The 24,734-nt window shown below is 42.9% G+C and overlaps 1 protein-coding gene across 2 annotated transcripts in view; it reads right to left on the reverse strand.

Moving 5' to 3' along the window:
• LOC103824691 (zinc finger SWIM domain-containing protein 6-like) overlaps positions 1–24,734 on the reverse strand; it is a 307,908-nt gene that overhangs the window by 104,098 nt on the left and 179,076 nt on the right. For both annotated transcript variants that reach the window (XM_050986336.1, XM_050986335.1), the window contains exons 3-4: positions 17,094–17,242; positions 16,417–16,567 (exon numbers count right to left, since the gene is read on the reverse strand). In XM_050986336.1, coding sequence (XP_050842293.1) covers positions 16,417–16,567; positions 17,094–17,242 — 300 coding nt within the window. The remainder of the gene's footprint in view (positions 1–16,416; positions 16,568–17,093; positions 17,243–24,734) is intronic.

Consider the following 24,734-nt stretch of genomic DNA (forward strand, 5'->3'; position numbering starts at 1 on the left):
ATTGTTTATTTGATGGTTCAGGCAGAGAAATTCCACCTTCAGATAGGTGCTGTCAAGAAAATGACAGTATGGAACTGATGAAACAAGAAGAGGAGCCACTAAAAATTTAACAAAAGCTTTTATATTTATTGTAAGCATGTGGTAAGACTGCTACAGGTAACAGATGGACAACACATTTCTACCTCTCCCACCACCTACCAGCTCAACCCACATAAACAATGGCAATGAAGCATAAGATGCTCTGGTTTTCATTATGATGGGATAAAATTTTGCTGTGTACATGTCCGACTTGGCAAAAAGCATTATTCCCCAGAAAACCAAGGTATCCTAAAAATTACATACTAAAAGGATTTATATGCTTGAAGGGAAAGTAATTATATCTACACTCTCTGACAGAGCTTTGCCTACTTTGACAATAAGGCTTTCCATCACAAAATTCTATATATAAACCACAGACAGCTAGTGTTTTATTAGTCTAATGCTTCATTTTGAATAAACATAATTTATGCTAAGCATGTTACACCGAGTCTTAGCCCCACCAGACAACATGCAATCAATCATTCTCATCTTTAACCATTAACAGTGGAAAACTTGAATTTTGCTTTTGACTTTTCCTTTCTAAATGAAGCATGTTATTCTTGCTTGAATTCGAATTCATTTAGTGTATTAAATTATAAGATTTTTTTGGTGGTAGATTGTTTGTCTGTTGTAATCTTAAGGGGTTCCTTATTGTGAGTTTATAATGGTTTGTTCCATATACCCCGTTCGGTTTCCCCAGTGGTTTTGCCCTGAAGTTGTTTACTACTATTTTCCTGCCTAATCTTATGTCAGTCCCAGTCAATACCTTGTCGTTGGGGACACCAAGTACAACCCCCTCCCCCAAGATCGAGATCGCTCCAGGGGTTCTATCACCCGACCCAGGGCAAATCGTTCTCATGGCGCGCTGCGTCCATCTCCCCTTTTTCCTACCAAAGGGCCAGATCATCTCTCAGGCCATTCCAATGCCACATGCCCTCTTCGATGACCTGGACCTTTCTATTTATTTCACCAAGATTGTAGGAGAGGACAAGCCCTTTGTTTGGTGTGGCCTTAAGTGCAGGGGGCATTCCATCCAATTACAAGGGATGATGGACACAGGGGCAGATGTGACGGTCATTCCCCCACACAAATTGCCGTCCCAATGGGAGCTGCAAAACGTGTCGAGTAAGGTTTTAGGTGTCGGGGGGACTCAGTTGGCAAAAAGATCAAAGAAAACAGACCAAAGAGCATTGCACAAATTGAGGGACCGAATGGACAATTGGCTTCTATACGCCTATTCGTTTCAAATTCCAAGGTCACCATATGGGGCAGAGACGCCATTTCCCAATGGGGAGCCAAACTTGAAATCCCAAAGGCTCCCCAGGATTTTTAATAGCGATCACTGAGGAGCGCCCTATCCAGAAATTGAATTGGCTAACTGATACACCTGTCTGGGTAGAATGGTGGCCGCTAAACAAACAAAAATTAAGTGTGCTCACCCAAATAGCGGAGGACCAATTGGCAAGAGGAAACATCATAGAAACAAATAGCCCTCGGAATTTCCCAGCGTTTGTCATCAGAAAGCTAGGGAAGGACAAGTGGTGCCTCCTCCACAATTTGTGGAGAATAAATGATGTGATTGAGGACATGGGGTCTCTCCACCCAGGAATGCCATCCCCATCAATGCTCTCCCAAAATTAGAAATTGGCAGTGATAGACATCAAAGATTGTTTCTTTCAAATTCCCCGGAACCCAGTCGGATTGTTTCTTTCAAATTCCCCTGCACCCAATCGATGCTCCATGTTTTGCCTTCTCTGTACCCTCTATCAATAGAGAGGCTCTCATGAAGAGCTACGACTGGCGTGTTCTTCCACAAAGAATGAAAAATAGTCCCACCATTTGCCAGTGGTACATCGCTCAGATTCTGTCCCCAGTGCGCACCGAAGTGGGGGAGTGCGTTATTTTACATTATATGGATGACGTGCTTGTGTGTGCCCCTGATGACAATTTACTCAGCTCATTGCTTAAGGACACTATTACTGCCCTGTCGGAGGCTGGATTTGAGCTGCAGCAGGTACGGAAGCTGCCGCCTATGGAAGTATTTGGGACTTGAAATAGCCAACAAGACCATCACCCCGCAAAAGATTGCCATCAACAACAAGCCTGAGACCCTACGGGATCTTTGTCAACTGTGTGGGTCTTTGAACTGGGTCAGGCCCTGGCTGGGGCTTACCACGGAGGATCTATCTCCTCTTTTCAACTTACTAAAGGGGAGGGAAAAGATGGACTCTCCGAGGTTCCTGACACAGGAGGCTCGACTAACTCTCAAGAAGGTGCAATCAGTGTTGGCAGACCGGCAGGCCGACATTTGCAGGCTTGACCTCCCTTTTAACTTCACCATCTTAGGTAAGTTGCTGCACCTCCACAGGCTCATTTTCCAGTGGGACAGGGACCAAAAGGATCCCCTCTTAATCATAGAGTGGGTGTTCCTTGGTGATCACCTGTCCAAAAGTATCACTCAGCCGCAAGAGCTGATGGCCCAGCTGATCAGTAAGGCTAAGGTCCGGATGCGACTGCTGGCAGGGTGTGATTTCACATGCATTCACATTCCCATCAAAATATCGACTGGGAGAGTGACCAAATAGACTTTGGAGCAGTTGCTCAGAGATAATGAGAACCTGCAATTCACTCTGGATAGCTATCCAGGGAAAATTTCAATTCACCATCCTGGCCACAAATTGTTTAACGCAGAATTTAATCTGATCCCAAAAGAGAAACAAAGTTATCGACCACTCAAAGCCTTGACAGTTTTCACCAACGTGTCCAGAGGGTCCCACAAGTCTGTAGTGACTTGGAAAGATCCTCCAACTCAGCAGTGGGAAGCCGATGTTAAGATTGTTGAGGGCTCCCCTCAAGTGGCTGAGTTGGATGCAATTGTCAGGGCTTTTGAGAGATTCTCAGAACCCATTAATATTATCACTGATTCGGCCTATGTTGTTGGTATAGTGTCCAGAGTGGAGAATGCAATTTTAAAAGAAGTCTCTAACCCAGCCGTCTTTAGATTGCTCTCAAAACTTATCCATCTGGTTTCCCTCCAAGAGCAACCATTTTATGTGATGCATGTGAGGTCCCACACTGACCTCCCTGGGTTTATAGCAGAAGGAAATAGCAGAGCAGATGCCCTAGCCGCTCCACTACAGCTCGCTGGCCAAACTAACATCTTCCAACAGGCCAAAATTAGTAATCAGCAGTTTCATCAGAATGTTGCTGGTCTGATCCGTCAGTTCCATCTAAGGCGAGATCAGGCCAAGGCGATTGTGGCCACATGCCCGAACTGTCAAGAGTCCTCTCTACCATCGTTGGGCTCAGGAGTGAACCCAAGAGGACTCCACTGTTGTAAGGTGTGGAAGACGGATGTTACCCACATACAAGAATTTGGAAGATTAAAATATGTCCATGTCTCTCTCCATTGATACCTTCTCGGGAGTAGTCTATGCCTTGGCCCACGCAGGTGAAAAGGCCTCAGACACACAAAAACACACAGGCCTTTGCCACTTTAGGAATCCCCAAAATCATCAAAACCAATAATGGCCCAGCCTATACTTCTAAGGTGTTCAGTGACTTTTTACAGGAATGGGGGGTTGAACATCAGAATGGTATATCACACTCCCCCACTGGCCAGGCAGTAATAGACTCTTTAAACACTTAAAAGGGTCCTCAACCATCAGAGGGAAAATGTCCAGGCCACCTTTCCACCACAAAGACTGTGCAAAGCACTATTTATGATTAACTTTCTTAATTGCACTTTAGAAGACCTCAACCCACTAGTTGTCAAGCACTTTCAGCAGCACCAGCAGTTCCAGCCTGAGGAAAGACCACCAGTTATGATTAGGGATCCAGACTCCGGGGAAATTCAAGGACCATATAAACTGGTGACCTGGGGTCGTGGGTACGCGTGTGTATCCACAACCTCTGGGATGAGGTGGATCCCTTGAAAGTGGGTCAAGCCTTATATTCCATCAAGGAAAAGGGAGCAGTCAAAAATAACCTCTCTGATTCCTCCAAATAATCCAACCGATGATGCAGTTGCGTCAAATAGACGACGCTGTAAAGGAAGCAGGAGCCCCTAAACCCCCTGCTTCACCTGAGTTATGTTTCACCTTAAGTTGTGCTGTTTTCATCTTCCTTTTTAGGCATCCTCCCAGCCAACCATGAAGTATCAACATCTGTGGTTCCTTGTCCTATGTTTCCAGTCCTGTGAGACGTGGATCATCCCTCAACCCAGAAAGAACGTTTGGGTGACCCTAGCCCATGCCCTCAACCAAGATCATCTGTGTTTGTCCACAGCCGCAGCAGATAACCCCATGTTGACTAGCCTGGTGGGGATTCTGTTCAAATTAGAAGAGTACCCTATTTCTCTAAAGGAGAATTCAAAATGAAACCAACAAAAATCTGCCTGATACCTGGGTTGAAATTTCACAGAATCACAGAATTTCTAGGTTGGAAGGGACCTTTAAGATCATCGAGTCCAACCCATGTTCTAACAGCTCAAATAGGTCATGGCACTAAGTGCCACATCCAGTCTTTTTTTGAACACATCCAGGGATGGTGACTCCACCACCTCCCTGGGCAGATGATTCCAGTATTTGACCATTCTTTCTGTGAAAAACTTCCTCCTTAAATCTAGCCTGTATCTCCCTTGGCGCAGTTTGAGACTGTGTCCTCTTGTTCTGTCTGTTGTTGCCCGGAGAAAGAGACTGACTCCCAGCTCACCACAGCCACCCTTCAGGAAGTTAAAGAGAGTGATAAGGTCACCTCTGAGTCTCCTTTTCTCCAGGCTAAACAATCCCAGCTCTCTCAGTCGTTCCTCATACGGCTTGTGTTCCAAGCCCCTCACCAGCCTTGTTGCTCTCCTTTGGACACACTCAAGCATCTCAATGTCCCTCCTAAACTGAGGGGCCCAGAATTGGACACAATACTCAAGGTGTGGCCTCACCAGTGCCGAGTACAGGGGAAGAATGACCTCCCTGCTCCTGCTGGCCACACTATTCCTGATACTGGCCAGGATGCCATTTGCCTTCTTGGCCACCTGGGCACACTGTTGGCTCATGTTCAGACGACTGTCAAACAGCACCCCCAGGTCCCTTTCCACCTGAGCACTGTCCAGCCACACCGTCCCCAGCCTATAACGTTGCAGGGGGTTATTGTGGCCAAAGTGCAGGACTCGGCACTTGGACGTATTGAACTTCATCCCATTAGATTCTGCCCATCCATCCAACCGTTCCAAGTCCCTCTGCAAAGCCCTCCGTTCCTCTAACAGTTTGACACATGCTCCCAGCTTAGTGTCATCTGCAAATTTACTAATGAAAGACTCTAAACCCTCGTCCATATCATCAATAAAAATATTGAACAGAACTGGCCCCAGCACAGACCCCTGAGGGACACCACTGGTGACTGGCCGCCAGCTGGATGTAGCACCATTCACCACCACTCTCTGGGCCCGGCCATGCAGCCAGCTCCTAACCCAGCACAGAGTGTTCCTATCCAAGTCACGGGCTGCCAGCTTATCTAGGAGTATGCTGTGGGAGACAAATTTACCACTATTGGGGCATGGTCAACTATGCTAAAACTCCTATGATCAATCCCTTAGTCCTGTGGAGGAAATGGGTTTACAACCTGCCCTATGATGATAAAGAACCCCAAGAATTTGAAATTTTAGGTTCGGCCAAAGCTTTATTTTGCATTCAGTTTGATTCTCGGAGGTCTGTGCACCCCAGGGCTGCTGTCCCTTGCTTCCCCCAACATGACCTAGATTTCAATTTGGAACAACCAAAATAAAATCAAAATTCAAAAAAGGAATGCAAACCAATTTGATGAACATTGTGATGCCGAAATTTACCATTGGGCCAAATCTAAACAGGTTGCTGTCTCCGTCTTCCTCCCCTGGGTGGCAGCAGCCAAAGCTTTGAGCGAATTGGGAAACCTTGAATGTTGGGTTACAAAGCAGGCAAATCTAACATCTACTGCCCTCAGTAACCTCCTAGAAGATGAAAAAATAACCAAGAAAGCAACTCTCCAGAACAGGGCTGCCATTGATTTCTTGCTGCTGGCACATGGGCATGGGTGCCAAGATTTTGAGGGACTTTGTTGTTTCAACCTATCTAGTAAGAGTCAAAGCATCCACGCCTCAATTAATGAGATAAAAAACATGATCAGCAACGTGAAGCAAGAAACTGAGGACTGGTTTTGGAACATTTTTAAGGGCTGGGAAATGTCAGGATGGGTGACTTCTGTTATAAAAGACATTGCCTATTTCGTTCTCATTTTTTCTGATTTCGGGAGTCTTCAGTGTACTGAAGAGGATGATAACCAAAAGCACCAGCAAATCACCTTCATCCCGAATTGTGGTGGCAGCTGCCACCCAAGAGCAAGAATGGTGGGAAGGAGATGCACTCAAAGGAACTGAAGTTTAAACCATTAGTTTAGTACCCCTCCCCATTTCATTTCAAAAAACTAAACAAAAAAGGAGGAGATGTGGTAGATTGTTTTTCTATTGTAATCTTAATGTGTTCCTTATTGTGAGTTTATAATGGTTTGTTCCATGTACCCCATTCGGTTTCCCCAATGGTTTTGCCCTGAAGTTGTTTACTACTATTTTCCTGCCTAATCTTATGTCAGTCCCCATGTCAATCTCCCTTGCACCTCCCTGATTTCCAGACCCTTCCATGCCAATCCTCGAAGTACTGCCCTCTTCCCTTGTTCATCAAATGTAACCCCACCCCTTTCTCTAGAACCTTCCTTGTCTATCACCCTTCCCTCAAAGTTCCATTGGTGTGCCAAGCCTGATCCCCTCCCATGTTATCCCCTATTGCTTACCTAGAATCTGATCCCAGCCCTACGTTCCTCCCCTGCTGTTCTACTATTGGTTATCCTCCCCTAGTACCCTCCCCTGTTCTTAAGCCGCTGTTACCCTGTTGGAGCTTTGTCACTTTTCCCCGGACCCTCTTAGAGATTAAACGCTCTTGAGAACTTATACAAGTGGCCTCTCTTGTCTCCTTTTTTCTGGCTTCCTCAACTCAGGATTCCTATCAGCAGCCGCACAGAGCAGCTTTGCTGCCTCTGGGAATTAGGCAGCCCTGCTCTACTGCCACCCAGACCGACCCGAAAGGCAGATAGGGGGCAGCCACTCTTGGCACGGGCCAGGAGGTGAGGTCTAGCCAGAGGATCACCAAGCGACTGCCCTTGTCAATTTTTACAGTGTTTTTTTAAGTCAGTGAAGAATTGATGAGTCTCGTTGAGAAAAACATGAGCTGGACCACTTGCTAATCTTGCACCTGACTTGAGCAAAGCCTAACAACTGAAGGATGTCTGGAGTGAAGCAGAGGCATCACAGCCCGATGCTGTTTCAGTGAGACACAGGAAAGCACCCACAGTTCTGTACTAACCAATAGTCGCACTCCCTTCACTGCAAAAAAACCAGCCTCATTGAAGAGATAAGAATGTGCACAGAGACCCTCTGATGAATTTCAGACAGCCTTCACTGCTGCCTCAGCATGTGGAGGAGGACCAACCAAAGTGTTTATTGTACCTCTCTTGCCAACTATAAATTTTGATCAAAGATAACCAACACCCTCATTAAGCCCCATTTATATATTATCTTTCATACCCCTTGGAATGCAAATGAGGACCAGCATGAGACATGTAATACATGTATGACTGACATCACCAAACACCACCTATAACATGCAATTGTTCTATCCCATTGGGATGGGCCAAAAATTTATAGTATGCGACCAGACCTGTAGTACTGGCCTGGTAAAATGCATTATTTGTGCATCTGTGCTTGGGTAAGTTCCTATTGAACTCAACCAAACTTATAGAGCCAAATTCGTTCTAATCAGAAATTAAGCTCAGCTGCACCCAGCCCCTCTGATCTCTGAGGACCAGCTGGAATGTGAGGGATTTTAATTACTGCTAAATTCCTATACTCTTAATGCAACACCATCCGATAATGAATTTCATGAACTAGTGTTGCCTTGAACAAACATGTTTCTTTTTAACAGCTTCAAAGTTTGTTATCTCCAGTCTGTTGATTGTTATCTCATTTGTCTCTATTATTAGGAACAGGTAACTATACTGATGTCACCTACATCTGCAAAATCACTCACAGAGTAGGAAGTAGGAAAACTCTTGAATCATCTCCTCTCTCCTTCATAAAATTCTTAGAATACTCTTAGAAAACCAGTTCCAGCATGTATTTATATTTAAACTCTAAATGGAGTCCTGCAACCTGTATCTCTAATTTAGAACAGTATTAGACTGCTTTATAGAAGTGTGAAAGACTGAAATGTTATGGTTAATGGCTTAAACATTGTTATGGAAGAGTTTTTTCCCATTATGGCAAAACTGTATAAAAAAGCTGTGACCACTAAAGCCCACCCCTCTGTCATGGTTTGAGCTTGGTGCAATGCTAGTGCTCTCATGAGAATACTTCTTCCTTGGTATTTACTGTGAGATGTGATCAGAGACAGAGCAGAGCAGGCTCTAGCTTAAGAATGAAAGGAAAAGAAAACTTTATTAACCTAAGACTACAAGAGAAACACACAGAACACAGGATGAAAACTTTTTAAATTTCTTCTTCCTCCCCCCACTAAATTTCTAATTCAGTTACTACCTCTCAGATCACCTACTCTCAGTCTATTACTACCTTTTAGATAATCAATTCTCAGTTCCTCGAGAAGAGAGGAGTCCCTCTTGCACCACAGACTTCTCTAGGAAACAGTCGAAACTTCTCATGTTTCCGTGTCACATGTGGCACTGCCCGGAGAACATTTTGCCATTGTGACCTCTTCTTTCTATGTCCAGTGCTCTCATCACTGCACATGGACCAGAGCTGCTTCTAGGGTTTTTCCTTTTAAGGATGCTTTGTCCAGTTCCAAAAAGAGCACAGTGTCTCTCCTTTGGGACACCTGTCCCCCCCAAATTTCGCCCCCTGGGGCTGAGGGGTCTCTTGAACAGAGATCATCTTCTTCTTCTTCTCTGAAGACGGAGGGCACCACCACCACTCTCCTCACCTGGCGTCTCTGTTCACACACTTTCACATCACCGCACTCTCCTGGCTCTGAGCCATTGCCTCCCCCTAGAATGCAGTCTCTGTGTCACAGGAACACAAGTGGTTCTGCCATGGCTATACAAGAAAAGTCCAGCCAAAGGCTACTCTATCATCTCTTCCCACCTAGGATTCTTCTGAGCCTCTCTCAACACTTTTAACTAACTCCAGGAAGATCAACATTTGGCAGGTTTCCATCAGCTACAAGAAGGGTTAAAAGTCCCAGGCTCTGCCTGTCCAGAACTCCCATGGCTGGCTGCCCTGCCGGGCACCCCCCCCTTCTCTTTCATGCTGACCGCTCTATCACAGTCATAGGTTCTCTCCCTCTCTCCCTCTCTCTCCCTCCGGGGGGTGGGGGGGGGAGGGGGGAGGAATGGTGGGGGATGGGGGATGGCTGCCCGAAGCCTCGCAGTGCTCCTCCACCCTTCGAATCTCGCTTCTGTCCCAGGCCTGGCTTACCTCCGGCTGCATGGCCTCCCCTCCCCCCGCCCCTTTCAGGACAGGAACCAAAGAGAGTTTCCCCCAGGAGTTCACAGCTTTTAACCCCCTGTGTTCTCAGAGGCCTATCCATGTCCTCAGTGGACAAACCAAGTGCCAATATTAAAATCTGAACACCCATTGGCTTTACCACACTATCCCAAAAAACTCATTTCCTCTCAAACTATGACACCCTCCCTGAATATGCCTCCTGACTGGAAATTGGACTGAGTTAAGCCTTGCCTAAGGGAACTTGAGATAAGATAAAGATGACAATATTGTTCAATTATTTCAGGTCTAGGGAGAAGTAAACAAGGCTGAGGGAGAAGAATGTATCCACAAGAAAGCCAAACCCAGATGCTGTCCTGAAATCATCTCTGCTTGGGACTGGGGGGCAGGGAAGGGCGCATAGTCCACAGACTCATCTGCTGAGGCCAGGTTTGCACACACTCCTCACCCCCAACCAAGCGGGGACGAGGGGAGTTTTTGGGTGTGTGGCATAGCCTCCAGTCAGAGGGAGTTAACACCCATCCTCCCTTACACAAACTGGCTCAGTTGTAAAACACTCCCACCTCTGGAAGCCCGCATACACACAGTACATTCATGTGAGAGGCAGCTGAGGAGATGTCATAAACCATCAAAGACACCCGAAGCGCCCCCCGCCAGACTCATTCATTAGGCCTTCCACCAGAGGACTGCATGGGATGAAAAATGATGCAACAGATCCAGAGTCTGTTGCAAGAGAGTATCAAACTTGCCTCCCCACCAGGGGAGGTACCTGGGCATTCCCACCTAGCCCAAACATGTATTAATACATTGAACTCTATGTTTTGCTGGATCCTCACCACTGAGAAGACCAGAAAAAGAGGATCAATGGGACTCCATCAGGATCCATGGAGTGGTGAGGTTTTCTACTTAATCTGTGTCGACTCTCTCCCCCCCACCATCTCTTTTTCTATTTCTTTCTCTCTCTCTCTCCCCCTCACATTTACTGTTAAATAAAATCCATATTATTGGCTTTGGCATATGGTCTCATTTGCACCTTTATTCAGGCAGAGGGCTTTCTCTAATAATTTTAATAACTGTATTGTAACAACAAGACAAGCGCACGCTGACTAGAGACATCTGAGATGAGAAACACTGCCCCAGGAGTTTTGTAGATCTAGTGAAGATTAGAAGCAGTAAGACTGGTTATCGGAGTAGAGGTAGTTTAAATAAATAAAACTGAATTAGAAAAGCCAAGAGAGCAGCTTCAAAGAAGCTGCCTAGACCTGCTTAGCAAGTGTCAGAAAGCCCAGAAGTGATCAGACCTATATTATTGGATTGGTAAATCCCACAATTTGTGCATCTGTGCTTGTGAAAGTTTTTATCAAACTTGATCAGACTTATAGTGCTGAATTGGTTATAATCAGGAATTTAGCCCAGCTACACTCAACCCGTCTGATCTCTGAGGACCACCTAGAATACAAGGGGGGTTATTTTCTGCCAAATTTTTATACCCTTAATCCAACAGAAAATTGGTGTAGTTGGCTGGATTGCCATGGATAAACTGCTACAGAAATCTAAGTGTGCACCCTCATGAGCTGGGAAAGACTGGGTTAAAAGTTTTGAAAGTTATGATAATAATGTGTATTGAGCAGTATTTAACAGAATAGAAACTAAAAGCCGGAAAAGGGAATTATCTGTGCTGCATTAGGTACTTGTCTATCCTATGCACAAGAAGAGGCTAAAGAATCCTTGCCATCCAAAAAAATTCCAAATGTGGTATACGCAGTGATTCAACTTGAAAACAATCTGCTAAAAGCATTATTGGCCTTTGAAAAAGGAATTGGAGGGAAAAAAAGGAAATTTGCATATACTTCCTTTTGGTGGAAACTGGAAACTTGAAAACTGAATTGCATGCAGTAGAAAAACAGGAAAAATATCTGCAAGGGAAAAAAATAGAACTGCTGATGAGCCAATCACCCTCTCCAAAATGGAATATGTGTGGTGAGTCTCTCTGACCAATGGGTATTGGATTTGATCAAGTGAGGAAGAAGCAGGAAGCTATTGGGGTCCTGGCATGTTTTTAACCAACACTCCCAGATATCACGATATTCTTTAACTGCACAGGTGGTATATTGGGCAGGAGGGATAGATCTGCAGGATAGGGTAGATCCACCAGCTATTAAAACTGCTGGATTCTCTGATCTCGCAGCTTCTGTGCAGAAAGCAGTTTGTATACAGACTATGTATGAGAGGGACAGGCTTAGAAAGTCTCTTATGTTAGCCCCTATTGATTCAGCCAGATTAACCCATCTTATTCCGGGTTTTCCAAACAGTCTCAAGACTTTTGTAGAAAACTTTCAGGATTAAATGCAGCAGATTTATGTTCAAAATGCCACAGTTCCTGGGCATCCGGGGGGCTGGGTGCAGATGATGCATTTAGCTACCTAGAGTGGATTAGTGCAGGAAATAGTGAATTATGGATGCTGGACAGGATGGTTCAGGGCCTCCACATCAGATAACCATTGTTAAAGCTCCTGAGACTGCTTGGTGGGTATTAGCAGTACAGTGGCTCCAAGGCAAATACCCGGAACCATCTATTGATATTCTAGTCAGACCATGAAAAATTATGGTTGAATTTCTAATTGACACAGGGACCCAAATATCAGTGATTACAAAAGAAGCAGCAAATGTTTTGGAAATTGTACCCAGTGACCGTAAAAATTTTACCAGAATTGATGGTATAATAAAGGAATGTCCAACAGCAAAAATTTCTATCTGGCTCCTGGGGGAAAAACAATTTACTAAGGTTGAAGTGCTTGTGGGGGCTGCCCAACTAAAACTTTTAGGATTTGATTTACCTTATGGGCAAACCTGGAAACTCCCAGATGGAACTCTGTGGAGCTTCGCAATGGAAGGCACTGGGTTGCTGGGAATACAAATAGAATCTGAAAGAATGTGGGATGATTCAGGCTTGAAAATTTTTATCAGTTCATTAGGGACATCAATACCATTGCTGCCTTCTAAATTTACTAATGTAAAACAGTACCCCCTGCCAACAGCAGCACTTATGGGGATTGATAAGGTAGTGACAGATTTGGAAATAAAAGAGGCATCATTACAAGAACTCATTTGCTTTATAATTCACTGGTGTGGCCAGTAAAGAAACTGACCTGGCACTGGCATTTCACGGTATATTGACAGTTAACTGCTAATACTGCACCTCTAACTGCTGCAGTTCCAAACATTGTCTAGATAGTGACACTGCTACTGGGTGCTGCTCATGCTTAGATGGCTGCCCTCGATGTTAAGGACATATTTTTCATTATTCCCCTCCTTGAACAGGATAAAGCACAGTTTGCCTTTACACTGAGGGGAATCCAATATACTTTCACAATGATATAAACATTCTCTAGCTATTTCTCACAATGCCTTGGCTAAGGTCTTAGTAGAGATTCCTATTCCACCTGACATTACATGGTATCAATATATTGATGACAACCTAAGAGGGGGAGATTATCAAGAAAGTGTAAAAGACACAATGAAAAACATTCATGAAACACTAATTGAACTGGGACTGGAAGTTCTGGAATCCAAATGCCAAGGGTCAGCACAAGAAGTTAAATTCTTAGGAGTCTGGTGGATTAAAGGAGCCACTTCTGTTCCTATGGACACCCTGAAAAAATGGAGCACAGCCAGAATTCATCTTTTGTAAAGAAGTTCTGGGAACTTTAGGCTACTGGTGTAAACATATTCCTAGATTTTCTATTATTGCCCATTGCTTATACAATCTGCTCAGAAGAGGAAAATCGTGGGAATGGACGGAACAGCACATAAATGTAGTAGAATTGTTAATAAGAGGGGCTGAGGCTATTCCAACAGCTTGGCCTTATACACCTGGCTGATCCAATCCATGTAGAATGAGGGTTCAGTGAGCATGGCTCTCATTGTAACCTTTGGCAAAAGGGACCACAAAGGCCAGAAAGACCACTGGAGTTTAGCTTCCATTCTTTCAATGATACTGAACTGAGATACTCGGATCTTGTTAAGGCTTGAAAGCCTTCTAGTGTGAGTGATAATGGGTGGATTATACCTTCAATTTGACCTAACCTTGCCAGTTAACAAGAAGATAGAGTATCTGTCCACTTTTTTTCTTAACAGAATGAACGGCATGTGGAATGAAGCAGTCATATACAGAGCTAGTGTCTGCAAGGACTGATGGTGGTTTTGATGATAATTTGGAAAATGAAATTAGAATAATAATGCAGGTAAAACACTCTTTATTATTCTTACTGTCACTAGACACAAGTTCAGGGATTGCTTGAAATCTTACATTGCAGTTAATACAAGTTTTTGGGCATTCACATAACATTAGTCAAATCACCACGTTTACCTTTTCCTTCATCTGCCAACTCACCAGTAACTTGGGGAATTTCACTATGGGTTTGACTAAAACTTGGGAGGTTATGTGGAAAAATCACACAAATCTGACTTGGCAAACTGAGGAAGGAAAATATGTTTTAAAGTGGACCAACAATAATACAACTATTTGAAACTGTAACATCATTATTGAAATTTGAGACTAATAGTGACTCAATTGAAAAAATGTATTGTCTTCCTGAGGATACATGTGCTGATACACCATGGGAAATGCATATTCCAAGGGGGTGGGGAGGGCCACAATGCGGTGACTGCCATTATATGCAACTACCAACTGGTGCATTGATTGAGAAAGAACAATTGGATTACCAGATGACCCCATACAGGTTGATGTTCTGGACACAAATTTAGATGTTTCTTGCACAAACAGCCCAAAAATATAATAATTGGAATTGCACTGGAGTTTATAATTGCAACTCCAATGAAACTAAAATTCAGAGATTGGGCCCATTAGTTTGAGCTTTCAGATTAGGTTGCACTTGTCAGAACTATATCACCCCACTCAAAGACACTTCATCTCATTTGACTAACAATCATACTGAGTGTGACATAATTGGTTCAGAACTAAGTATAACCTCTATGGGGCATACCATGTGGGTTAGCAGTGATGGAACACAGTCTACTGACTTACTAATAGAGGGCTGGCAATGGCAACACATGCTGGGACTATTAACACTGTGCCCCCTTTAGACGAAGCAACCTCTTTCACTGGCTCTGTGGAGACAAATTAAAAGGGAATCAGAAAACCAATGGCAACACCGGACAGCTGGAACTGTGGTGGAATGGGTACTGGAGTCAATTTTCACACCCCAGTTGACAGCATTCCAGAATTGAATGATGTTATATAATTGTGCTGGACAAATATAAACATTGGCTAATGCAACTCATGGGGGACTAAAGGAATTAAATCTACAAGGAACTGTAATGGTTCTAATCAGAAACTAAGCCCAGCTGCACCTAGTACCTCTGAGGACAGGTGTAACAAAAAGGGCTTTATTTTCTGCTAAATTTTTATACCCTTAATGCAACATTTAGCTTGATTTTGGACCTTTAAAATGTACCAAGAGCATTATGGACTTGGCTTTGTTCTCCGCAGTGTTTACATATTGTCCCAAGGGGTGTCTTTAGTAAGTTTTGAGTTCTTTGGGGATATTTTTTTGTTGGGTTTTGTTTCTTTGTTTTGGGTTTTTTGTTTGGTTTTGTTGATTTGCTTTTTTTATGGATATATATTTATTTTAATATTTCATGCCACATAAGTCAGGAAAAGCAATATTGACCAGAACACATCTCAAGACAGATTCCTGTAAGTCTAGACTTGAAGTGTCTTTCCAGATTGAATGACAGCACAGGTAACTACTCCAAGATCCATGAATCACAAGGCAATTTCATTTAGGGTGCATCTTTTCAATTTGCTTTGAGAAAGCCTCCAAGACAGCATCCAAAACTTTACTACAGCTAAGATATACACATTAATTCCTTCCCTCATACACTCAGTGTATTATCTTTTAGGGAAACAGATTTACTACTGTATTGAAAATAATCACTTTTATCTTCTATATGCTTACATACCAACTGGCTAGTGGTTTGTTCCAGTACCTTAAATCTAAAAAAACAATGCTGGTGGTTACTTAATATTATCCTTTCTACTCACCTACCCACCTTTAAAATCTTGGTGACGTTTACCTTCAAGTTGTTTTTAACATCCCTTTCTACCACGAATTCCTATAGATTTTGAGAACTTCTGAAGAAGCAGTTCAAAACTCTCTCAGTGAGTTTCTTGAACCCTTTAAATCAAGTGTCTTCAGACTTTACCAGTTTAAATAATTCCTTCCCCATTCCAGCATGTGTTCTTCTCTCCATAGTACATGTTATATCTAGTCACAACTGACCTTTCCTGTAAAGCAGTGTTGGTTGTTATAGCCCTCTGTTACTTGATCTCCTTTCCTACTCAGTAAGGGACTTCTGCTTTCCTTTGTTGCTATCTTCTCATACTCTTTATGAATATTTTCTTTTTGCCTTCTATTTCTCTTAGTTGTTAATAGATTTCTTCCTTAAGCTTTCCAGTTTATCTCTAGTGGCTTCTATACTTACCCTCAGTTTTGTAGCTACATTTCCACTTTTTGTTTTATTCTTTTTATAGTTCCTCAGGTACTTACAACCTGTTACAATCATACTTGTTTCATAATATGCTTTCTCTCTTCCAACTGTAATTGTCTCATATAGTAGATCAGAAATTCAATTTCATCCAACCTTAACTGAACAAGCAAACCTGAAGAAAATTCTAACTTGCTTTACCTAGTACCACAGGAAGTTTACACCCCAAATATGTAATTGTTTCTTCATTATACACATGAACACCTAAATGATTTTGAAGTCTAAGCATTTACCCAGTTCATCCCAGAGTTGCCTATACTTGTCAGTCATTGCAGTTCCTTGTTGTGTCCAAAGCGACAGACGAGGGTCAGCCATGAACTGTTCTGTTATCAATGTCAACATGCGAGCTCCATTTGAATCTCTCATCTTCAGCATCTCTCGCACCTAGGAAATGAGTCTTTTAATATAAACTTGAAAAAACTTCAAAACAAACCACAGTACAGATGATATGCTGAAGTGTTAAACATTCCACCTCTGTTAAATAAGACATATAATTTATACATTGATGTGAAATTTTTAAGTAGAAAAAAATAATCCACCTTCCCAATTTTAACAATTTTTAGTTTCAGTATCCCATTGCAATTCTGCAAATACACTTCTTCCACAAGTAATCCACAGATGTATTATGCAAGCTACTGCAAGACCATAATTTCTACAGGCCTCTCCAACATTTTGAGGGTAGGAAGGAAGAGAACAGCAAAGCTGTAGACAGTTGAAATGCTACTTCATATCCTTAAACTAATATCAAGACACACCAGATTGCATCCCATTGCATTATTAACTTGCTATCATGTTCCCAGGGCTTTGTCTTGTTTTAGAACAACAGGACTTTGAGTAAGACCTGAACAAGTACAGACTGGATGGGGGAGTGGGGGGAGAGAAAAGAGGGACGTCTGAGTACTCAACATACCTTTGCAAAAAGCAAATTGAGTTGCTTCCCTGATCCATGATATCCACCCTGAGAGAGGAAGAGTTTAACCTGTTCTTGGACCTGTTCCTCATCCAAATGCCAGCAGTTTTCATCATCTATGCTAGCACCTGCTGTTGGGTCAGGAGCACCTGCAAACAGCAAGAAGATAAATCATTATGTTCTACATAAAGAAAAGAGGTTTGTGGGTCCAGGGCAAATGAGTACTGCAAAGGGTTTTGGATTTGTGTAATGTCCCATTTTGGATGTCTTGACTTAAAAGGTTCTTTAAAATAGACCTAAATTTATCCTAAGTAGTCTTAAGCACTTAGAAATGACAGTCTATGAAAAGGTATTTAAACAAACAAAATTTTATAATAAAACTTTAAAATCAAGATGAGTTTCTTCCTCCTGCCTCAACAGTTATTCTAGAATGCTTTTACAAACAAAATTACACTTAACATATTATTTTCAACAACTGCAATGTTAAAACCACTCTCCCCAGAACACCAGTGTGACTTCTGTACCTTCAGCAATCTTGTTAAGGTTTAAGTTACTACAAATGAGCACTGCTATATATGAACATGAGGGAAATCATCACTTCAGTGCCTTTGAGCAGTGATGGTTCTGCAAAGCTAAACAAGGAATAAAGAATAAAAAATAATTCCCAAGCAAATCCAAAGTCTTTAAGCACTAAAGGCATTAACATAAATAAGTTACAGCTGTGTAAGATTGTGGTGCTTCTGAAGGAGCATTTTTTACAATAGGCAATGTCATCAGCACGCAGTCAATTCAAAGCAACTCTACCTGAATTAGCTTAGTGCCAAGTGAAGTGACTGGATTTACATCAGGCAGTGCTTTGGCCACTGGTTGCTCTAACTAAAATTTTGTATCTAAGATCAGTGATTTTCCCCTTATGGCCTTTTTTAAAGTCTGACAAAAATAAAACAAGTTCTTGCAGTATATAACAATCTACATATTTCTGAAGACACTTGCACCTTCACTGAATATTTTTAAGAGGTATTCTAACCGAAAAGGTTGAAAAGCACTTATCTAGACTGTCAGGGGAAAAAAATGGTAGTGCATCACCATACTCAGATGTAAGGCATTTTAATCATGCCCAAGACTGAAGTTAACCGTCACAGTCACAGCTGGTCTGAGGCTGTACAAATTTGGCCATAATAAGAAACCAAATTTGTCTAGCTTAGTTTGTTATAGCCTAGAAGTAAACAAGTCCCTGGGTGAGGCAATGATAGGTTGGATTCAAACTCAAACAGGGGACCCCAGCCAATCCCATTCAATCCTGAATGCAGATATATCATTGGTTGGGGAGCTGGGTGGTATTGAAACCTCGACTAATCAGTTGCTCAAGCCCAGGAATTTTGAACCCCGTATAAAAGAAGGCATCCATCAATAAATCTTGTGTGTTGTCGCATGATCTCGGTGTGTTCAGTCGTGTGCCTCTCTCCAAACTGCAACCCTAACATAACAGTGAACTTGACATTTTGGTTTTGGGCTTGTCACAACTGTGTCATCTCTATCTCTGTTAGGTTTTGAGAAGATGTTAGAAATTGAATTGCATCACACTATCACTTCTAAATCCCAGATCATGTTACCTCTGTAGCCAATACTAAAAGAAGGATACTGGCAGGGAAGGAAAATTACATGGTCAGATTTGTAAAAATTTGCTTTCAGTGAAGTCCTGAAAACATGAAAAGCAAAGATAGCTACAACTCTTTAGATGTATAGAAGCATTGATTCTATTGATTTAAGCCTTTATTTCACAATTGTATCTCTGCCATCTAAGTGAATCTTAAGTGGTTGCAGAGAATGCTAGAATCTTTATTCAATGAAAACACAACTGGAAGATTGAGAGGGTCAGAGGGATGTCTTGTCTACTAGTTGCTGAGAAAGTAAAAAAAGTCTTTCAGCTCATCAACTTCCTCAACTACCGTCAACATCAGAGCCTACAGCTGTGAACATTGCACTATTGTCCATATATTTTTTTTAGATTAAGAATAAATTTTGTCTGAAGATGTGAGAGAACTCTTCTACCTTCCACAGGAGCCATAAGACTTTCTCAGAAGTCAGGAATCAAGTCCAAGACAGTACAAAACCCAAGTAATGAGAAACTTGCCCTTCTGTGAGTGCTTCCATCTTTACTATGTTAGTTTTAAGGGGTTTTGCACTCAGTCAGCTACATGTAACACATGCTGATAAATCTTCAGTTGCAAGAAACTAGATTAAAAGGGAAATCAAACCACGAGATCAAGCAGTGCAGTTGTTGAAGAGACCCAGGTTTGCAGTATAACCTTGCAAATAGTTTAAATATTTCATTGCTCTAAAACAGAGGGAAAGCCTGTGAAAAGGAACTATAGGAAAAGCCCCAATATACAAAATACACATATTTATCCCCCACTTGAAAGGAGATTTATCTTTAAATAATCTTGGTATTGTTACTGAACAAGTTATATTTCTTTTAAAAGGAGTCTATGCAGTAGTGGGGGAAAATGTTGGAACCTAATCCACAAGAGGGGAGATATAATCTGTGAAACAGATAGTGGCTGACAGGCAAGCTCTGGGTGATGTCCATGTATTAGAAAAACAATTAAAGTTAGCACTTGACATGCTTTGGGTGCTCTCAGACTTGGGAGAGGAAGTTAAAGCCTGGGAGAAAGATACATTGCTGAGAAGTGGACACCAGGAATGCAGAATTTATAGACTACAAGGACATTTTGCAGAAACAAGAGATAAGGAAGAAAACTAACAAAAACAATTCAGCAATTGTACTGAAACTCTCCCTGTCTGGGAAAATGATCATAAAAAGACTGAAAATGTGGACTAATTTGCATGAGAAGCAAGAAATCATTAAACAATAGAGGACAGAATTCTAATTAGTAGGAGAACTATGTAACTTGTAGCCAAGGAACACTAATTCCTTTGTTTGCTAAAATGTATAAATAGTTAGAAGTTTTTATACTTGGTGTGTATTATAGGTGGATTGATTTCTCATGTACCTCAGCACTGAATAAAGCACTGCCAACTTTCTTACTAAACAAACTGGTTGGAGAGTTTATTTCCTGGTTTTCGGTGACAGAATGGCTACTTTTGACTTGTATTTTAAAAAGCCTGAGATTTCTCATCTACACTTCCCTATTTATGGAAAAAACCCAAATTCCTTCCATAACTGTTTACATTTTATAAAAAAGCTCATCATTATGCTGTTTGGTTTTGGGCCTTTTTTCTTTTATATGTTCTCTGTATTCTTCACACATATATTTGTAACTCTGTAGCCTATTGTATTAGTGGCTAGTTTTCCCAGTACTTTTCCATGGCCTTTCCCTAGGCAGAAAGACAAAACAAATTCCAGAGCTCCAAGCCTTGGGGGATACAAAGCCTGTAATAGATAAGTAATGTAATCATTGGCTCTCACAATTAAGAGATAGACATTAAATAGATTTATAGTAATGTTAATGTAAGATGTCATTCCATAGTCCTCTTTCCCCTCTCCTTGTAATAGCCTTGGTGGTCAGGGCATTTAGGGGGAGGGCAAGCTTGTTACTAAGAGGCATGACATGGCAACACCTGACCTCCAATCAAGTTACAAGAAAACAGTCTTCACCAATGGACAGCAACGAAAAGTTAACTTACAGACTTTGGGAGGGGCTAGGGTTACATGATGCAACACCAAGGGTATAAAAGGTGGAGCAGCCATTTTGTGAATGAGCCACATGGCTGTAAAGCCACGGGAGAGAGCAGGCTCTCAGCGCTGTAACTTCTTTCCTTATTCAGTCCTTTGTTGTAATTTTTGTCAAGGTTTAATAAACCTTTTTCTAAAATTCTAGAAGTGAGGCTTGTTTCTCACAAGGCCCCAGTCCTATCTTGGTTCTTCCTGGGAATCAAGGCTGAGAACAACTCTTCGAGATACATTTTATGAACAAAGCACAGCTAGTGCTGAGGGGTGGACTCTGGAAAAGGGGCTTGGCCTGGGGGGAAGATTTCATCACCACTTGTCCTCCTAAGTGGTGCTTTCTATCAATTATGCTAATTTCCTAAAACCTATAAAAATGTGCTGACCCCTGGAGGGGGTGGGCTTTTGTCCTGGTTTAGGGCAAATTTGGGAGAAAACCTCCAAAAGGGCAAAAGGGCCCCCCCCAGAAAGCAAACCCACACGGCCCCTCCCCCCAACCGGTTCGGGAAGGATTCCTCAGAGAGAAGTGGAAAAAACCTGTTTATTTAACAGGCAAAGCACTCCCCAGCACAAAAAATAAACGATACCAGATGACAAAGCTCATTCATCACTCTGAAGAGATGACAAATACAGAAAATCTCTCTGGTGGGTGGTTGCTCTAGTAGTATATGATGTAGATAATTCATGCTTTGGAAATTGTATAAAAATTATAAAGATCCAACCATGCATCTGACCCCCATGGCCAGAAGCAGGGCTTTTCACTTCCAAAAGATTTCCCGGACTCGCCCAGATAAAATCATGACCATTAACGAGTGAATGAGTCTTTCCTGGGGGTTCATTGACCATTTCCAAGAATGTCCAGAACATTCACTGAACAACACATGGGAGAGATTACATCGGAAAACGGCAACGTCCTGGCTACATCTGAAAAGAAGACAATTTCGAGGAGCCCAGACAGTCATCCAAACCTATGGACTGACTTTTGTACGGGACTGAATCTGTATAGTTCCCGTTATACATATGTAGGAACGTACAGAAATCTTAGGTCATTTCTGCTTCAGGCAGAATAAACTGTATATAAGCTGGATACCTGGAGCAGTTGGTGTGACACTCTGGGGAGATGCTGACACTGCGTCAGTCTGACCCAGGTTCACCCAGCGTCAAAGTCTGGGGTTGACGCTGTCTTGGCTGTGGCGGTTTTATAATATTCTAGTTTTGGTTGTCGATCTAATAAAGTAATAAATTTTTTTTTATAAATTTGGCTGCCGATTTGATCATTTACAACACTTTGTTATCAGTCCCTCTGGCGCTAGGAAAGGCTGCAGAGTAGGCCCTGGCAGGCTGCAAAGTGTGAGCTCTCAGTGTTTCCTTGGGTCCCAGTCTGGAGTAGGTTTGAACGGTTCCAAGAAAAGGGAAAGAAAAACAGTCCAGGGAAAATTCAGACTGCCTCAGCTGGCTTAACTAACTAACTAACTAAAAAGCAAAATGAGTGCAGTGTTCTGCCCCATCTGTGCCCAGACATCAACAGTGTTCCATCAGACTGTGGAGGAGGAGTCCAGTCCCTGATTACAAAACTCTGTGCTTCTTCTCCCTGCCTTTGCTCTCAGTCAGTCCTGAGGGCACAGAATATAATATCCAGCATAAACAGAACACACAATTGGGGATACAAGCATCATAACATGACCCAAGGACAGCTTTTGTGGGCATCTTTCCATAACTGCCCCTGTAGGCCTTCAAATAAAGATCTATTCTTATATTACCTCCTTACTAAAATTATCTCAAGTTTCGTTTCCAGGTTGGGAAAAAGGCAACAATCAGTCAGTTTACACTATACCTTCTGCAGTGGCTCAGCATTGCTATACTTAAACCAGTGCTATTTTCATGCCACTGGGTAAAAAGACTATAAAAGCTTAAGACATCAAGCTGAGGGTCTGAGCTCTACAATGCTATTCAGCACAATACTACAGGTACTTCTGACTTCACAACAGAATAGTAACTGATTTTATAAACTTAGTGTCTTCAGAATTATTCTAAATAGTAGTTATATAGAAACAAAGCTGATAAAATTACTTATTACAAAATATTATGCCTTAGTTCCTGTCATCGTTTGAGCCTGGTGCAATGCCAGCGCCCCCACGAGATCACCTCCTTCCCTGGCACCCACTGTGAGATGTGATCAGAGACAGAGCAAAGCAGGCTCCAACTTAAGGTTAAAAGGGAAAAAACTTTATTAACCTAAACCTACAAAGGAAAACACACAAGACACATAGAACACAAGATGAAATCCTTCCAAATTCTTCCTCCTCCCCCCCACCAAATTTCCAACTCCATTACCACCCTTTAGATAACCAATTCTCAGTTCCTCGAGAAGAGAGGAGTCCCTCTTGCGCCACATTCCTTCCATGTCCAGTGCTCTCACCACTGCACATGGATCAGAGCTGCTTCTAGGGTTTTTCTTTTTAAGGATACTTTGTCCAGTTCCAAAGAGAGCACAGTCCTTCTCCTTTTGGGACACCTGTCCCCCCCAAATTTCACCCCCTGGGGCTGAGGGGTCTCTTGAACAGAGATCATCTTCTTCTTCGAAGACGGAGGGCACCACCACCACCCTCCTCACCCGTCGTCTCTGTTCACACTCCTCCACATCACTGCACTCTCCTGGCTCTGAGCCATCGCCTCCCCCTAGAATGCAGTCTCTGTGTCACGGGAACACCCGTGGTTCTGCTGTGGCTATACAAGAAAAGTCCAGCCCAAAGCCACTCCATCATCTCCTCCCACCTAGAATTCTTCTCAACATCTCTCAGTCTGATCAACTTCAGGAGGAATCAGCATTTGCAAGGTTCCCATCTTCCTCAGGAGTGTTAAAAGTCCCAGGCTCTCTGTCGGTTTACTTCATCAACTCCCACGCCTGGCTGCCCTGCTGGGCACCCCCCCCTTCTCCTTCACGCCGGCCCACTATCACAGGCACCGGCTCTGTCTCTCTCTCTCCCTCTCTCCAGGTGGGGGGGGAAATGGAGGATGGCTGCCCGAAGCCCTTGCAATGTTCTCCTCCACCCTTGGGCCCAGGCCTGGCCTACCTCTCTCCGGCCACATGGCTCCCCTCCCCGCCCTGCCCAGCTCTGGCTGGGCAGGGGGGTCTGCTCAGTCCCAAGCCGGAACTCAAAGAGGAAGTTCCCCTGGGAGTTTACAGCTTTTAACCCCCTGTGTTCTCAGAGGCGTATCCATGCCCTCAGTGGACAAACCAGGTGCCAATATTAAATCTGAACACCGATTGGCTTGCCCACACCATCACAAAAAACTTTATTTCCTCTCAAACCACGACAGTTCCCCAAATGATTCAAAGCTTAGACATAAGTAATTTAATCTTTTGTTTAATTTCATAACTCTTGGGTAAAATATAACGACTGTTTAGTAGTGCATAGCATTAAAGAAAAATGGGAACTACTGTAAAGCAGACAGTGCTAATAAGAGAAAATGTAAAGAAAGGACTGGTGCGATGGTTTTGACTGAGTTCATGTTAATTTTTTCCCCAGTAGCTTCTATAGGTGTATTGGGTTTGCATGACCAGGTTTTGGTAGTGGGGAAGCTACAGGGGTGTCTTATGCTAGAAGCTTCCCCCATGTCCATCAAAGCCAGTTCCAGTCAGCTCCAAGACAAACCCCCTGCTGCCCAAGGCCGAGCCCATCAGTGAAAGCAGTAGCACCTCAGTGATAACCTATTTAAGAAAGGGAAAGAAATTACAGCACAGAAGTAATTTGGGCCAGCATAGAGATGAATGAGAATATGTGAGAGGAAACACTATGCAGGCACCAGGGTCAGTGTAGGAGGGGGAGGAGGTGGTTCAGGTGCCAGAGCTGACATTCCCCTGCAGCTCACAGTGAAGACCATGGTGAGGCAGCTGTGTCCCTGCAGCCCACGGATGTCCACAGGGGTGCAGAGATCCACCTGCAGCCCGT

This window comes from Serinus canaria, chromosome W, assembly GCF_022539315.1.
Source record: "Serinus canaria isolate serCan28SL12 chromosome W, serCan2020, whole genome shotgun sequence".
Classification (NCBI taxonomy): Eukaryota; Metazoa; Chordata; class Aves; order Passeriformes; family Fringillidae; genus Serinus; species Serinus canaria.